Raw genomic sequence first — 17,915 nt, 5'->3', positions numbered from 1 at the left:
GAAACAGGCCTGGACAAAAATGATGGTACCTCTATAAAAGATTGAAAACTATTTGACCAGAGTGACATGATTAACTCAGGTGTGTCATTTAATTGACATCACAGGTGTTTCCAAACTCATAATCAGTCAGTCTGCCTATTTAAAGGGAGACAAGTAGTCACCCTGCTGTTTGGTGAAAAGGTGTGTACCACACTGAACATGGACAACAGAAAGCGAAGGAGAGAATTGTCCCAGGACATCCGAAAAAAAATGATAGACAAACATCTTAAAGGTAAAGGCTATAAGACCATCTCTAAACAGCTTGAAGTTCCTGTGACAACAGTGGCTCATATTATTCAGAAGTTCAAGACCCACGGGACAGTAGCCAACCTCCCTGGACGTGGCCGCAAGAGGAAAATTGATGACAAATTGAAGAGACGGATCGTTGGAATTGTATCCAAAGAGCCCAGAGCAACCTCCAAAGAAATTAAAGGTGAACTCCAAGGCCAAGGTACATCAGTGTCAGATCGCACCATTCGTCGTTGTTTGAGCCAAAGTGGACTTCATGGGAGACGACCAAGGAGGACACCACTGCTGAAAAAAACTCATAAAAAAGCGAGACTGGAATTTGCAAAAATGCATGTTGACAAGCCACAAAGCTTCTGGGAGAATGTCCTTTGGACAGATGAGACCAAACTGGAGCTTTTTGGTAAGGCACATCAACTCTATGTTCATAGACTCAAAAACTAAGCATACGAAGAAAAGAACACTGTCCCTACGGTGAAACATGGAGGAGGCTCAGTAATGTTTTGGGGCTGCTTTGCTGCATCTGGCACAGGGTGTCTTGAAAGTGTGCAAGGTACGATGAAATCTGAAGACTATCAAGGCATTCTGGAGAGAAATGTGCTGCCTAGTGTCAGAAAGCTTGGTCTCAGTCGCAGGTCATGGGTCTTCCAACAGGACAACGATCCAAAACACACAGCCAAAAACACCCAAGAATGGCTGAGAGAAAAGCGTTGGACTATTCTAAAGTGGCCTTCTATGAGCCCAGATCTGAATCCCATTGAACATATGTGGAAGGAGCTGAAACATGCCATTTGGAGAAGACACCCATCAAACCTGAGACAACTGGAGCTGTTTGCTCATGAGGAGTGGGCCAAAATACCTGTTGACAGCTGCAGAACGCTCATTGACAAATACAGAAATCGTTTAATTGCAGTGATTGCCTCAAAAGGTTGTGCAACAAAATATTAAGTTATGGGTACCATCATTTTTGTCCAGCCCTATTTCATTAGTTTGTTTTTTTAAATAATTATGTTAATCAACAATTCAAAAGTGATGGCTGATTTTGATTATTTAATTTTCAATAAATTTTTATTTATTGTTACTTTTGTGAGTTTCAAGTGATTTCAGTGAGAATTGTGGGTTTTTCCTTCTTTAACTGAGGGGTACCAACAATTTTGTCCACGTGTGTACACTTACTCATAACTTACAGATTATTCTTTCAATTGTTTATTTGTTGCTTCCAGTCAGCAATTCCATCTGTTCATGCATTATTTTGATCTACATTTTACCCGCACTTTTAGCAAACTATTTCGGCTGTTCATTTGTTATTTTTTGTAGTCAGTTATTTCTACAGTTTTTGTCTCTTTTTTCAACTATTACTCATTAGTTTTAACTATTTAAGACTGCCCCATGCACAATCATAACTGTGTTGATTTCCTGCTCTATTGTTGTTTAATCCAGCACCGTAACCTGCCACCCTCTGTCTGCCTATAATCACACACCCCCATTTCGCTGACCTCCCTATTACACTTACTTGTACACCGGATCAGTTTTCTGGGCCGTCAGGAGTGGGTTCAGAGCTTCTTGAATGCGTCATCCACAGCATGACTACACACTTCCACAGCGCTACCCAAAATAGCACAGCAACAACAGATGCTTTTGTGCAGAGCGGTTACATGTTGTGATGCTGTGATTTGGTTTGACACCTGAGTATACGCTGCAGGTTAATGTGAGAGACACCAGAAAGCCTCCGTCCAGTATTTTACAGTAAAACTGTTTTGGCATCATAACTGTGCTGCCAGTTGTGATCACATGAACATCAGCTGGAACCCTGGGAAGTCGCTCGCTCATACTTTGTAAAGAAGGGCCATGTGAAAGGGTGGTGGAGGAGCATGGGTAGTTAAATCTGATTGGTTGAGCTTTTCATGTCCCTCTTTCTCTGTTATTTCCTTTTTCTCCTGTTTCTTTGACTCATTTTCTCCCATCCTCGTCTGCTTTTCCCTCCTCCCTCGGCTGCCACTTTGTCTTCTCTCCATTTTCCTCTCTCCCGTCCTCGTTTCATCTCCATTCCCTTCCTCTGCAGCTGCCACATCTGTCCTGCTTTCCCACAGCCGCTCACTGCATGGGTTTTGGCTGCACTCTGTCTCTCCGTCTCTCATATGCCCACATGCAGTTTTTGCTCACAGTGGATGCCTGAATGCAGCAGGCATGTGTGATTGAGTGAATGCAGATGGTGGTCCTTCAGATGAACTTGCCCTTGTGTATACTCCAGCAGTGGCTTCATTATAAACACCCAGAATATGCTCTTTACCACATTTGACACAAGCCTCCTAAGCTTACCATATAAGCATCAAATAGCGGTTCCTAATGAGCGTGCTTTGTGGTTGCACCGCTTCTGTGTCTGCAGGCTAGAGGAGGTTCCCCCGGTGTTAACGCTCCTCCCAGACAACATCCTCCAGGTTTTGCGCCACCAGCTGCTGCAGTGCGTCCAGAAAGCCTCTGATGGCCTGGAGCCTGAGCAGCAAAACCTGGCACTGCTGCTGCTGAAGTTCCTCATCATCATCTGCAGGTCTGGGCAGTAAATATGCACATATTATTACCAAGATCACATAAAATGGATACACCAGTACAAGTGATGGATAAGTTGATTTGTGTTGTGTGTTTCTGCATTTAAATGTTTCTCAAAGGAACCTGTCCAACGTGGAGGAGATTGGCACGTGCTCTTACATCAATCACATCATCACCATGACAACACTCTACATTCAGCAGGTGTGACTCCTCCCCTTTTCCCTGCTCTTTGAATTATGGTTCGAAAATTTTCACATGGCATACTCTAATTTTAAAGGGAATAAGAAGCACACATTTCTGAAATTCAAATGTTATCCATCCTACAGCATGTGTACAATTCTGCAGAAATCATCTGAATGTGACATGTAGCAGCAGCTGTGTGAAACTGGTCTCTCTGTGTGGTGTTACAGCTGAAGAGTAAGACCAAAGAGAAGGAGATGGCAGACCAGAGTCAGGCGGAGGAGTTTGTCCGTCATGCGTTGGCGTTCTGTGAGAGCCTCTACGACCCGTACCACAACTGGAGGCATCGAACATGCGGGTAACAACATCCAGCTGCTAGCTTTGTATTTCTTTTCGGTAGCATGACAGCAATGAAGCTAACATTCACAACCAAAATGGGGAATATACAGCTTTCACATGAGTGCACATCTTAGCAAGCGATGTGCTTGCAAGTATTGAGCACTGAATGCTAAACTAGGTATAAAAATAAGTTTATACAGTCCATGGTTCTACAGTTTAGTCAGTGATGCGTTCTAAATTTTCGTCAAGTTTTTATTTTAATGAGTCAAACTGCATTTTGCTGTCAATTATTTTGTGTGCATCTTTTTCTTTGAGCTTTTGGTTTTACTTCTCTGAGATGAAGAAGTCACTGGTAACATCCCTGAGTCTTTTTTTCCTTTGTTCCAAACTCATTTATGCTTAAATGACTGCAAATAATGTATGAAGTACTGTATTGCTCTGGAGACGTAGAGCTAAACATTTGACTAAAATGAGGTATTTGAGGATGTAGAACCCGGGAGCTCTCACAAGAGACGCAGCTAAACAACCTCCCACAGTTCCAAATGTGATTAAAGGTGCTTTTCAGACAGCAAGCCCCCATACCATTCCTCTTCATTGGTCTGTTTGTTCTCTTCTGGTAAAGAGGCATGTCATTCCGATAACTCGGAATGTGTAAAATCCCATCCTGTATTGTTTCCCTCGCTGTGGTTTCTGTGGTTGCCATGGTAACACAGCAAGTTGCATCAGCAAGTTAAAAAGTTGAACTATCCTGAACTTTGACAGAGCTTTGCCCATTCATGAGTGGTCACCCTGCCTCTTTTTGACACTGCCGACGACCTCACCATCCACTGACTGTCTGAAAACTCCACTTTTATTCAAAGACATATTAAACATTCCTCACCCTGTGCTGTTTGTGTTTCTTTTTTCCCAGAGAGCAGTTGGGTACAGTCGAGAGGAGCAGGCAGAAGTACAAGGCAGCTCCACTCACTGTTGAATTTGTCCCTTTCTTTTACCGTAAGTCTCTTGATTTTCTCTCCATTTCTTGGTCCCACTTTCTTTTTTAATGTGCCTAATTGTCTGTGTGCCAAACTAGGTTAAACTGAAACTATTATAGACCTAGACCTTTTATCTAACCTGTCATAACCTTGTGTTAGCTTATTTATAACCACTTGGAATAGTTTTACCATACTTGATGACCAATGTCCTCATTCAGTAGCATCTTCTGGTGTGAATAAGGAATTAAACCTCAGCTTGGTCAGCTACTGTAACGGTTACAGAACATGAGCTCTTCTCTCATCTTCTCTTTTCCTCTGCCATCTTTTTTCTAAGAGCTCTCATGCTGTCACTCTGTCCCGCCGCCTCCTCCCCTTTCCTCTCTGGGTCCTGTTGAATCCACTCTTTGTGCCCTTGCCATGTTTGCCAGGGGTTGAGATGAGCGGATACTTCAGTCATGCTGGCGGCCATTTTGAACAAATATGTCCTTCTGTTGTGTGTCATATGTGTGGCTGCTGTGGTTTGGCACTAATGATGCAACCAACCCAACCAGATACTCTGTGTTTTAGTGTCTTTTCATGCCTTGTCTTTTTGTTTCATGTGCAAACAACAACTTCCTTAGCATCGTTCATACATGAAGCTGAACTCACTGTTATCCAAAGATAGTAGAATGTAGTTCAGTTTTGACATGACTGGCATTAAGAGAGTAGACATCATGGAGCCAAAATGTCAGATTTCTTCTCCCCAGTCGGACGTGTTGACAGATGAGTTAATGGATGACTGGGGACCACCATGACCCAGAGGTTACCAGCAGCGCTGCCTGTGTGTGTTTGTCCACTGTGTGTGACAGCTAAGGTCTAAGCTATCTTATCTGGTTTGCAGAATTCATTGACCTTAATTCCGTGTTTAAAAAATAAAGAGGAGTCTTTGTCTGTGTTTGCTGTCATCGGTGTTTTGTTTAGAATAAAAACCACAGGAACTTCAACAGTTTGCTGTGAGTGATGGTTTTGTTTTGCCATAATGCTGTATTTGCAAAGCTGACATCATGCCTACACATCAAACGAATGCAGTCACGTGTTTGTGTGTGTGTGTCCATTGCAGAGTGCTTCCAGGAGAGCGAGCACCTGAAGGAGAGTCTGAAATGCTGCTTACTGCACCTATTTGGAGCCATAGTAGCTGGTGATCAGGTAAGCGTCTGGTTGACCTTTAACCGGCAGGTCACAAGCTTGAGCCCCTCATTAGAGAGCTTTCCACTGCAGGAATGAATGTTTACAGGAACGTCCCTCTAAGTGGTCCTTTCAGGCTTTCTGTTTCCATTGTATAGAAAGGTCTAATAGGCATTTTGCCCCTTGGGGACATCACAGCTTCACTGTACTCCAGCTCAGTGGTTCTTCTAGTGTCCATATCTTGACTGACTTGCTTTAACTCACCTCTGTACCTTTCACTGTTTTCCTTTCTTCATCTCTCCGTCCCTGGCAGAGGAACGCTCTGCTTGCAATCTCTCCAGCCACCATGGAAGTGTTAATGCGGGTGCTGGCTGACTGCTCCATGGGTAGCTGCTCTTCAGATGAGGGTGAGGACTGGGACAGCGAGGCCCCCGATCGCAAGGCGCTGCTAACTTTAGGCTGCTTGAGGGAGGTGGTGCAGCGTCTCCTGGCCTCCAGCTCTGACCAACGCCAAGTGGAAATCGCTTCCGTGCTGGAAAACTACTTCAAGCTGCTCAACTCGGACCCAGCGGCCGTTGTTGCTGCACAACAACAGCAACAGCAACAAGCCAAGGGCCGAGTGCCGACGCTCGGTCGACACTGGGAAAGTCGATTTGTGGCGCTGCAAGTGAACATGCTAGGTAGGCTCTTAATTAACAGCAGAGACTAACCCCAAGCCGATTTTGGATGTTGTTTTTGCTTCAGTCACATTTTCACTCATTCAGGGCTTATTTTTTGGTAACTTCTGTGCAATGAGACGTTGAAATATCCCGATTTATAACTTAAACGTGGATATTTTTCCAGACAAAACTAAAATCTCCCATGATTACATTTCCTCTTTGTACAGATTTTTGCAAAAACAAAGTGTCATTTTGCAATTAAAAAAAAAAAAGCTTTTCAAACCCACCAGCAGATTTTGGGGTTCAACTCAGCTATTCTTTTGTGTTTAGTCATGATGTGCACAGACGTGAAGCTAATGTGACCTTCTGTTTATATTTCTGTCTCTCTTGATTACTCCTGCTGCCTTTCAGACACTATCAGGGACATGTTCCTGTGTTCAGACAGGCCAGTACTACAAGCCATCTTCCTCAACAGTAACTGTTTCGAGCATCTGACACGACTGCTGCAGAACAGCAAGGTAAAAGCACAGGCCTTCCTACTATTTATAACCTGAAGATGCAGCTCAGATGTGATCTGGTGTTTGATAATTCTGAGCAAGTGTCTTGCTGAGTACTGGGAAAATCGAACCTTTCTCCTACCTCCCTGGTTGTTCCTGATCATTTTTTATATCTCATACAACAGGATTGTAAGGCTGTACATACAGTATAGGAGGAATCAATGTGTAGAAGTGTCGGGCAGCTTGCTGCCTGTTTGTAGTTGTTTTATTTTGTATGTAAAGGAACAATTTACCATTTATGAGGCAATCCCAAGATGCTAAATATTATACAATGTAAAAATACTCAGTCGCAGGTCAAGATTATACATTCAAGATTTAATTTCAGTTCAAGTCCAGCAGTGTTATAAGCAAAACATACTGACTGACAATTATGTTATTTCATATTAAGTATATATTGAATGTATTTAAGCAAGATTTAATGTTGCAGCTTATTAGCTTGGAGCTGAATCTAACCAGTTTTGACATTGAGTATTTTCATCACATATTTGTTGATTAAAAAATGAGGAGTAGAAATATCCTTAGGGACTGCCCACAATCAAGAATTATATCTTGGATTTATTATTACGTCTCTGTTCAGTCTTTTGTAGCAGAGTTATTGTACAAGGCATTTTGTCTGGTCTGTTCTGTATATCCTGTTTACTTGTTCCAGTTTCGGTGTGAGAAGGAGCATTTTGCCCACCTTGCATGTCTCCCTCCCCACAGCCAGGCTGGATCACCAACACGCCTCCACACAGTGACCTCCGTTGAGGGTCACAGCTTCTAACCTCTCACCCTCTCCTCCACTTACAACATCTTTCCTCCCCCCCCTGCCCGTCCTCTGTCTCTCCCTTGTCTCCACATTCTCTCTCTGTCGACCTCCCCACATGCTCTGTTGACATGTTGCCTGTTGTGTGTGTCAGCTGGTTAATGCTAGGTGCACGGCGGCAGACAAGGACCAGAAAGATATAACCAACAACAGGTTACTGACAGGAGAGAGGGACTCTCAGGTACCGCCGAGAAAGCCCCACCTCACCTCACCTGATTCCCCACACATCCACCTACCTGCCCTGACCTCATCCTCATCTGCTGCTGCCACGCCCCATCACCTAAACCTCACCTGAGCCACATGGCCACTCCACAGCAAGACCCACAGGATGATTATTAGTAATTGGATCATGTATTAAAGAGAAAAAAAATAATCCTGTCGTCAAATCACTCGACTGCCAAAATTCTGGAGCATGAAAGATTTGAAGTTGTGTGTTTTTTAGCCACCATGTCTGAAGTGTTTAAGGTCTACACATATTGCTGGTTACACCAAATTAAACGATTCCTTTTATTGAAGGCAAAAACATTTGAAATTGTGTTCAAGTTAGTGTAAATCTCTTGAGTTACTGGTATGGTCGCTCTCACACATGACTTGAGTGGTACTTGGACTTGTTATTCAAATACAACTCAGCGTTTTGGGAAAATAAATTTCTGGTCATAACTTGAGAGTTCATGTAATAATTACGACAAAATCTATAATTTGTAAATGAAGAAAGCATTTTTCTTACTGAAAATCATTCACTAGAGGCATACATGACACTATAGTAACTTCAGTTTTACCTAAAAAATACAAGCAATACCTTATGTTGCTGAGAGAGTCAACAAATGGACAACCAGGAAGTTCTGTTTGGTTTCATTCCTGAATATGGGTGTATTGCACCCAGTTTCCGTTGTACTTGATTTGTTTCATTCACTGCCGGACGCTTAAACTGTCCATATAGTAAAACAGAAAAGCAAATCTCCCAAAATTTAAAACTATTCTTTTGGCATTACCCAAATTCCTTTGTTGCAGTAGAGATGCAATAATCATTACCCACCCATTAACCCAATTGGATGTAAGAAGTAACAGTCTCTGCCTGACACATTTAAGGCCTGTGTCTGGAATGGTGGCTCATCAACGATAGAATCATCTCACATAAAGGTCACTTATTCCACTCAGAGTACACCAGCTTTCATTCTGCTCTTTGTAGTTTTTCTACTCCCAGAGCCACCTTTATGAGGTATAATCTCCCCATTGATGAGAATAGTGTGAATACAGGTGAACAAACATACACAGAGCCACACACACCGACGTGCTTTTGTTGTAGAGAAGCTGTAACCTGATGCAGTGGCAGATACTGCAACCTGCTTGTCAAGTTTTAACGCAGTAAGCTTCCGTTGTTTCCAAGGTAACCAGTAGAAATTTTCTGTAGAACCCTGCAGATTAAAGCGTGTGCTTGGTTAAATTGGAGCAGCGAGAGATTTAAATGTAATGCAGATTTAATGGGGAAAAAACTGAAAGTTAAAAACCAGACTTGAGCTACAGTGCTAAATGGCCCATTAGCAGTGCAACTGCAACGTCCTGCTGTGGAGTGACTTCTGTGCCTCCTTCCCAGCTATGTCATCTCATTGATTTTATTGCCATTTCCCTCACACCTCCCCCGGCCCTCCTCACTCCCCTCTTCCCCTCCACATTGTCCTGGTTTTCTGCGGTATACTTTGGGTTCAGCTGGAATGCTATCACAATGGCCTGGTGTGTGTTCTCACTGAGTTCAGTGGTTTGAGGGGATCTGGACTCCGTGACGCTGATCTAAGTGTTTAATTTTTGCCACCGTCCCTCTCCAGCTGGTCCGAGACTCATTCTAACCAAATGACGGGTTCAGTGACCCAGAACATGTCGGACATGAGCAGGACAGAGCTGGATGGAGATGTGTTTGTGTTTTATGGGTTGCATGCTTTGTTTGTACGTGGTTGTGTGTGTCAGTGTGAGATGATAAGAGTGAGGTATTTCTGTGGCTGGTTGTGTTTGAGGATTTGTGTGTTTCTGTTCTTTTTTGAGCTTCCTGCTCCAGTCACATCTTCACACTATTAAAAGGATTGCTTTTTTTTTTTCACCTGGAGCAGAAAGACGACACATTCCTTATCTTCACTGTGACATCTGCAGTACAACTTTTGATGCCAGCCCCTACTGCAGTGACAAACAGGATTCTAACTATCATCAATGATTTTACTCACTTTTTACAAAAACTAATTGAATCAAACTCCAAGACATCTACATAAATTTCCCTTTTATTCTTTTTGATGTGATGCATGTTGTTTTCAGAGCCTTAAATACATCAATTGTTTCAGAATTACAAACCTTGTGACTTTAAACTGCCCGCATGCTTGTTGCCCATATAAATAACATTCATCCGGTGTAAGAGCAGGTTTGACTTGTGACATCTGTTGTCATCAGTTCTGCCCATTAAATGAGTATGTTGCTAGCTGTAGTGACTGAGTAGTTCATCTTTTTCAGGTGTTTCAAGGGCGACTAGACTCCCTTGCTGTAGCAACCATCAAAGCCCTTACAACGGTGATGCACAAATCGCCAGCTGCAAAGGTAATGCGTTATTGTTGTTATTTTTGCCACATTCCTAAAACTCTCCATTTTTATGAACTCTTGACATAATCTAGTAAGGCCTTGAGTCTAAATATACTTGGAGCTTTATTTTTGTCATACTTTTCTTATTGTAGTTAACACTGTCAGTCATACAAATCTGTTGAATGCCAGTTTAGAAGGTTACATTTTTAGCTGCCATGCTTAAGAACAGATAATGGACAAGTAATGATGCAAACAGTGAGAGGTGATTCATTACAAGAGAGCTAGTGTAGTCACTGTTGCTTGCAAAATTCGACTTAAGCAGTATGCTCTTGTACAAAGGCATAGTGGGTCAGAGATGTGTTCTCAGAGAGACACCAGCAGACAAATACTGAAATTGGGGTATGGTATTCTCTTCTCACAGTTCCAGTTAAAAGCCAAGCATTTTGGACTGAATGCAGAAGAGTCACAGCTTGTTACTGTGAACTTAATATAAGAAACATTTATTGTAAATTTATGGCAGAGGACTAAGTGTCCGTTGCCAAGCTTTTTTTTTTTTTAATAAATTTCATGTCATGGTTGGAGAGTGTGTTTAATTATCCTGCCATTGTCTTTGTTTCGTTGGAGAGCTGAAGCTTCATCAGATGCAACATTTAATAATCTTAAAGCAATTGTTCTGGGCATCTGAAGTACAAAAATCAGTAGGGTTGGCACAGTGATATAATTGCATATCATCTCCGAAACAATGCGTTATGTCGACTAATTTTGTTATAAAGTAAACAAAGTAAAGAGCAGGGCCCAGAAGCCTTGAGGTACACCACAAGTAATTTATGTAGACAAGGGAATGCAACCATAAAATGTGTATCACATCAATAAGGGTTTGAACTACAGTCGACTACATTTGAACTGTTCAACTTATTATATGCTATGAAGGCATTCGAGAAGCTTATTTATCAGAGTTCAGATGCCATGGCATTATATTTTTGCATATGCTTTCTTACGTTGCCCCCGTAGGAAGTTTTTAAGGAGAGGATTGGATACAATCACTTGTATGAAGTGCTCACCTCCCTCGGCCAGCCATCCCGGCACCTTCTCAAAGAACTGATGAACATGGTGAGAGAAAGATGGCTATTTTTTTTTGCAAATGTTGTTTACCTTTTATCCGTGTCTGCCATCTCGATTTTTATTGACCTATTTGAATCCTGTTGTTTGTATTTCTCTAGCTACCTAATCCAGTTGTCAGTAGTGTTTTATCTCTGTGTGTTCCACGTCTTTGTCATTGCTGGTGTGTATGTTTTTCTGTGTCCAGGCAGTGGAGGGTGAGCACACCTCAGTGGGCCTCCTGGGCATCAGTAATGTGGAGCCGTTGCTGCTGTTGGTCCAGTGGCTCCCAGAGCTGGACTCGTCCGAACTGCAGCTCTTTACTGCAGATTGGCTCCGTCGCCTCAGCTGCCTCAATCGACAGACCCGTGCAACCTGTGTCAACGCCGCCATGGTCATGCGAGCTCTCGCTGCTCTAGAGCGCCACCAGCGGCTACACCGAGCTTGTGCCGAAAGCCTTTTGGGATTAGTCGGTTCACTTGGCTCCCAGTCTTTGAGTGCAAAGGAACTGCTGGGACTCCTGCGCCTCCTCAGGCCTCCAGAGTCCAACCAAACACATCCCCACGTAGGTCCTGCACTGAGAGCCCTGTTGGCTATGGTGCGTAAGCAGGGCCTGGAAAGTGCCATGCAGTACTTTGACCTGTCGCCCAGCATGGCAGGGATTGTGGTTCCAACAGTGCAGCGCTGGCCGGGGTCTGCCTTCAGCTTTCTCGCCTGGTTGTCGCTGGACCAGGACCAGCTGGGCCCACCCAGCAAAGACAAGAGGAAACAGCTTTACAGGTGAGTCGAACAGACATCTATGAAGCACAAAAAAGCAATGCTGAAGTCAGTGTCATAAAACCTGTGTTGTGCTATGATATCCAGGTTTGAACAGCCAAAGCTTTCTAACAACGGATGGATGTTAAAATGTATGTTTGAATCTTGGCTAAATTTCTCTCGTCCAGCTTTTTTACCCCTGGAGGAACAGGATTTGAGGCCTTCATTAGCTCAGCGGGTGTGTTGGTGGTGGCTGTATGCACAAAGAAGGAGTATGTCACTGTCATGCTGCCCGACTACTGCTTCTGTGACTCCCTCTGGGTGAGTCAAGCTCAATGACATCATTTTTTGACTTTTATTTACTGACAGGGTGGTGCCACTGAAATATGAAAATGGAGACAGAATAAAAACCTCCGAAGCTTATAAAAACTGAACACAGCACTAACACTTTACCACCCCTTACCTTTCCTAGGACATCTGATGTTAGGCAAAAAAATCAGAATATTGTATAGGACAGCAACACTAATGGTGTCTCTTATTTAGAAGATTAACACCTTTTAACCCGATTTTCTGCAGACTGATTAAAGAGAGCAGTGGCTTAGGATCAAAGGATTGTGTCTGATTTCTGTCCACAGCACAGCATTGGTGTGGTGCATGTGCCTGGAAAGAGGCCATTTGGACAGAGTCTTGTCTACATTTATGTGGATGGACAGCAGAAACTATCTGCCCCCCTCAAGTACCCCACAATGACAGAGGTTAGGCCTGAACTCATTTGTTTATGCGTGAACATTTGCTGTCTTCTTGGCAGCTTGGTCCACCAACCAGACTTTTGCTCATCTGCCCATATTGTTCTGCCGTGCTTCACTCACAGCCCTTCACGTCCTGCTGCATCGGCTCAGCAGGGCAGCGTACCACCACTCCCCCACCCTCCCAAATCCCAGACCCTCCGTTCTCCTCTGCCACCACGCCCACCACTCGCTCCTCACTGAGCGGCATCCTGTCGTCGCAGACCTGGGGGGGACTGCTGGGCGGAAAACCAGAATCTGTGACTAAGCTCATCTCTGCAGGGACCCAGGACAGCGAGTGGGGAAGCCCCACATCACTGCAGGGCCAGCTGGGAAGTGTCATGGTGTTTCATGAACCCCTGCAGCAAAACCACATTAAAGCCATCTGTAGTGCTGGTAAGCAGGAAGGAGATGATGAGAGAGGAGAAGGAGAGATTTAAAAATTACAGAAAAATATGGTGGAATGAACAGTTTATTGCGTTTGTTAGAGCAGATAAGCCGCAACACTGCAACCAGTGAATGCATGTGAGAACAGCAAAGTTGGATAAGAACACATTTCATACATTGGAGTAAAAGCACACTTTAGAATGTATTTGTTCTCTCTTCTGTCATGGATTCTGATTGTCATCTTTTTTCCTACTTAGGTCCAAATTGCATCTCTCCATTTAAAGCCCAGGAATCAGAGCTCGGAGATCTTTCAACCAAATTGCTGCTGCACTACTCACCCAAGGTGATTGGACCACTTCAGCATTTCTTTCTTAAAGCTTCGAAATCAGCTACATACAGTGGATGTGATTGTAGGGGTTATATCGGTGCATTTTATGGTCAATGTTGCAATTTTCCTGCTTGTCACCCTGTATAGAAAGAGTGGTTTGTACAGTGGCGGAAAGTTATTTCCTTGGCGGTCTTTACAGAGGCCACTAGATTTTTTTATCTAAATAATTGAACATTGTTTCATTTCATGTACAGAATTCCTTCTAGTCTTAACTAAACATGCTCCTTTTGTTAACAGGCATGTAGAAACCCGATCTGTCTGGATCTGTCGCCAAACATGCTGCACGGACGTCTGACGGGGAACAAAGTTGTTAACTGGGATATCAAGGTGCAGCTCATGCTGTCATGTAACTGTTATGTGCACAGAGGAATATTTTTACACACAGTACTGGGCAAAAGTTAAAGGCAGGCATAAAAAAAACTGTAAACTAAGAATGCTTTCAAAATATGTAAATAATAATTGTTTTCATCAGTTTACAAAATGAGCAAACAATGGTCAAACAAGGGCACCTCAAAAAGACATGAGGTAGTTATACTGCATCAGCAAGGTCTCTCTCAGACAAAGATTTCAAAGCAGACTGGGGTATCAAGATATGCTGTTCAAGCTCTTTTGTAGAAGCACAAAGAAGCAGGCAATGTTGAGGATCGTGGAAGCAGTCGTCAGTCAAGGAAAATTAGTGCAGCAGATGAAAAACACTTCAAGCTTATTTCCTTTTAAAATCAGGAGATGTCCAGCAGTGTCATCAGCTGAGAACAGGTAGAAAGCAGTGGGACTCAGGTGCAGCCATCTACTGTCAGAGAAGAAACGGAAGGATGTGAGGAAGTTAGTTCTCCAAGATGTTTGGAAAAACCTACAAGCCGAGGTCCTTCAAAAACTTTGTGCAAGTGTGCCAAGATGAATTGATGCTGTTTTGAAGGCCAAGGGTGGCCACACCAAATATTGATTTGATTTAGATTTTTCTGCAGTTCATTCACTGCATTTTGTTAGTTGAAGATAATAAACTATTATCACTTCCATTTTTGAAAGCATTCTTAATTTACAGCATTTTTCTCCACACCTGCCTAAAATGTTTGTCCAGTGCTGTAAATTACATAGATGTACTGTATATACTATGTAAATGTATTGATCTGTGGCAGGATATGATCAACTGTGTTGGAGGTGTGCCAGTCCTTATTCCTATACTGGAGCAGTTGGCCCTGGTGACCCCTGATCAACAGAACAGCGATCCTGCAGCTGGATCAGATTTCATCACTCCTGATGTGACCACACCAGCGGATGGAGACTGGGTCATACTCCCATCCAACAGAGCCTCAGGTCTCAGCCCCAAAGATTTCACTCTACTATCAGTTGTATGATGAAACAAGATCATTGTGTCAACAAGTAGCATATGGAAACAATTGTATATTTATTTTGTGTTTCAGAGGCTCGCCTGGAGAAGAACCTGGTGGCTACTTTCCTGTTAGTGCTGAAGCATTTCCTGCAGAGACACCTGATCAACCAGGAAAACCTGCTGCACTCGCATGGTGTTGGAACATTGGGAGCTCTGCTGCAGAAGGTCTGTTCAAGCCTGATTTGCACATGACTAATATTATCAATGTGTCAGTGTTGAATTATGAGCGCTGCACCGAAAGAGACCCATCAAATTCAGTGACAGTATCTCTTCTGTCTACTTGACTCATACACAAATTAGTATCTGTAGTTAACCCTCTGAACCCCAAAGCCTGTTAGCAAGTTTGAAAGGCATGCTATGGGCATCCCAAAAACAGGGCTATAGTCCCCGATGCAGTGGTCCGGGTTCGAATCCAACATGTTATTTTTTTAAAAAATCTGCAAAAGTTAATCATAGCCAGAAACTGTAAAAACAGAAAAATATTTGGATTTCAACTTTTCGACTGTCCTTAAAAGTACATGTGACGTACAGTTTTCTCATGAAAATTTTTAAATTCAAGCCTACAATCCTCAAATTTCACCAAAATTACATCTCTCTACATGTCTCATTTAAGAATTTACCCAAAAATATACAATTTTCACTAGAACTGCAGGCTGTGTTTAGAGACACTGAGCACAAAATAAACAATACTTGATTAATTAAAGAAGTGTGGCATGGCTCAAAATGTTATTCAGGGAAGGAAAATGTCAACAAGTTGTTGGAAGATACTTATATTTAGGGCCATGATTTACAGCCACCCGCTGTTTGTAACATCTGTGGACACTTAGAAAAATGTTAGATGTGTTAATTCCCCCCCTTTTTTTTGTTTTGCATAGTGAATAGTCAAAGATGTACAGAGGGTTAATAAATGTCTGTAATTTTAGCATTTTGCTGTTTACATGTCATCATGCTTGTAACAGATGTATTACAAGTCTGATAATTATTATATTTTATTACCGTACTTGTAGTACTTTCTTCTGTTAGCAGGTGTCAGAGGAGAATGATTCTGTTGTACTAAAATGTTTACAGTTTAGATTACAAGAGGCAATTTACACCGCACACATAGATCTGCACGTTGTGACCTTTTAAAGAATCTAAAATATCATAATTACAGTGAACGTAGGTGTTCCCTGATGATAAAAATCCTGCATGAGTCGCACAAATAAACTTCAGCTCAGATGTAATATTTTTTGAGTGTGTGAGCTTTTAGCAGAAGTGTGGTGTCCCATTTTCCTTCCTGCAGTTATGTAAAATGGAGGAAGGATTAGGATCTGTTAAGGAAAGTTTTGAAAGCATTTTCAAGCCTGAATGCACAAAAAAGTGTCTGGCCTTTTTTCTTTGTATTTTACAAAGTGCATTGATTATTTGAGACCATGCCAGAAGGACATACGCCTCTTCTGCTTTTCACTCTATTCTAAGTGGATTAGTTTGATATGACAGGGCTTGTAGCGTAGGAATAAGAGGTCTCTGACTGAAATCATTTCATTTGCGATACAAAAGGCCACTTTGCACTGCCTCATACTGTGTGATCATGGCATAGTTTTGGAATTTTAAATTATTAACCTCCAACAGTAAAATGAATCCAGCTCAATACTTTCTGTCCGTGCATGTAGTTTTGTCTGTATTTGTTCTGTGTCTGTGTTTCTCTTCTCCTTTGTCTGTGTCCTTCATGTGCTCGTTCTTTCATCCTAAGCTCTCTTTCTTCCACTTTCCTCTTCTGTCTTTTGTCCTGTGCAAGTGCCTCTGTGTTTATTTGTTTAGCGAGGGCTTGGAAATACCTCTGAGTCAGCTTTTACACCATGGGAAAATAAAAGCCTCCACAGAGACCTAGATAAAATGAAAATGTCTTAGATGCGGTAATAGTTGCTCGAGGGAAAGTAACCACACCCTGTAACTGGTAAATATCCAAATAAGCCTCTAATGTGTTTCCCTATCCTTGCATGTTCCTTATCTGTTTAAGCCGACAGAATTATTGGTGTCCCACTGCTTATACTTGCTTGTTAATGAGCCTCATTGTGGTTCAGGCCTACCTCTTTAACAGGGTCATTTTCATATCATCTGTGTAGCCTACTGTACTCGGTGTCTCATCACTTTGCATCAGCACCATTAAACGTGTGTGTATTTGAAGTGATAGTGGTGTATTTACATGCGTTGTTGGTGTGTGTTTAGTTGCCACCAGGTCACGTGGACGTCAGTGTGCTGGTTGCTATGCAGCTGCTGATCGAGCAGGTGACATACGAGAAGAACCAAGCTCTGCTGCAGCAGCTTCACACACATCTACTGTTCAACTTCAACATCTGGAACAAAGGAGACTTCCCCCTACGCATAGGTGAGATTCACATCTTTCTGTTTGAAAACATCTGTAATAGTAGTTGCACTGAATGTTAATCTACAGAGGTGAGATTCAGTAATTGATTATCTCAAATGAGTATACTAAACGAAAACAAACTGGAGAAGAGTCCTTTATTCAGTCGAGGTTTCAGATTGTGATTTATGCTCTCATTTCTTTACCTCTGATGAAGGTCATATCCAGTACATGTCCACCGTCATCAAAGACAACAGGAAGCAGTTCAGGAAAAAATATGGAGTTCAGTTTCTGTTGGACACCGTACGCCTCTATTATGGGTGAGACTCCATTCTCCAACGTTCATGCGTCTCTGTTTGTTTTTTCCAAAGTATTTCACAAAATGCCACCTATTCTGTGCTTTAGGAGGAATGCTAGTAAAGAAAGTGACCTGAGTGAGGATGACATTCGTACCATCCGGGCGTCTCTGTGTGGCCTCATCAAGTACTACATCAGCAAGGGCATGTCACAGGAGGAGATGCACAGCATTCTGGGATACATCGCTGCAATAGGAGACGAAGACCAGGTAAGAGGCACCCATAGATCGTAGGATATATGCGAGGTAGGGACTTGCTACTTTTCCACCACATTGCTGCTAAATCATCACTTCTCTATGCCTACTTATTCTGTTGTGCTCTGTCACTCAGCTTAATAAAACT

The 17,915-nt window shown here is 42.6% G+C and overlaps 1 protein-coding gene across 5 annotated transcripts in view; it reads left to right on the top strand.

Annotated features, from left to right (window-relative positions):
* nbeal1 (neurobeachin-like 1) overlaps positions 1–17,915 on the top strand; it is a 53,461-nt gene that overhangs the window by 11,713 nt on the left and 23,833 nt on the right. For 3 of the 5 annotated variants that reach the window (XM_051942158.1, XM_051942156.1, XM_051942157.1), the window contains exons 4-24: positions 2,672–2,833; positions 2,952–3,033; positions 3,243–3,370; positions 4,262–4,344; positions 5,425–5,510; positions 5,803–6,169; positions 6,560–6,666; positions 7,605–7,691; positions 10,004–10,087; positions 11,081–11,179; positions 11,376–11,947; positions 12,112–12,244; positions 12,559–12,678; positions 12,795–13,104; positions 13,353–13,438; positions 13,721–13,810; positions 14,620–14,797; positions 14,905–15,038; positions 17,082–17,241; positions 17,435–17,537; positions 17,623–17,782. In XM_051942158.1, coding sequence (XP_051798118.1) covers positions 2,672–2,833; positions 2,952–3,033; positions 3,243–3,370; positions 4,262–4,344; positions 5,425–5,510; positions 5,803–6,169; positions 6,560–6,666; positions 7,605–7,691; positions 10,004–10,087; positions 11,081–11,179; positions 11,376–11,947; positions 12,112–12,244; positions 12,559–12,678; positions 12,795–13,104; positions 13,353–13,438; positions 13,721–13,810; positions 14,620–14,797; positions 14,905–15,038; positions 17,082–17,241; positions 17,435–17,537; positions 17,623–17,782 — 3,331 coding nt within the window. The remainder of the gene's footprint in view (positions 1–2,671; positions 2,834–2,951; positions 3,034–3,242; positions 3,371–4,261; positions 4,345–5,424; positions 5,511–5,802; positions 6,170–6,559; positions 6,667–7,604; positions 7,692–10,003; positions 10,088–11,080; positions 11,180–11,375; positions 11,948–12,111; positions 12,245–12,558; positions 12,679–12,794; positions 13,105–13,352; positions 13,439–13,720; positions 13,811–14,619; positions 14,798–14,904; positions 15,039–17,081; positions 17,242–17,434; positions 17,538–17,622; positions 17,783–17,915) is intronic. The other 2 variants (XM_051942161.1, XM_051942160.1) reach the window with 1 other exon arrangement.

The sequence above is a fragment of the Acanthochromis polyacanthus genome, chromosome 22 (genome assembly GCF_021347895.1).
Source record: "Acanthochromis polyacanthus isolate Apoly-LR-REF ecotype Palm Island chromosome 22, KAUST_Apoly_ChrSc, whole genome shotgun sequence".
Classification (NCBI taxonomy): Eukaryota; Metazoa; Chordata; class Actinopteri; family Pomacentridae; genus Acanthochromis; species Acanthochromis polyacanthus.
The sequence above is the reverse complement of the archived record's forward strand: the minus strand, read 5'-3'. Positions and strand labels throughout refer to the sequence as shown.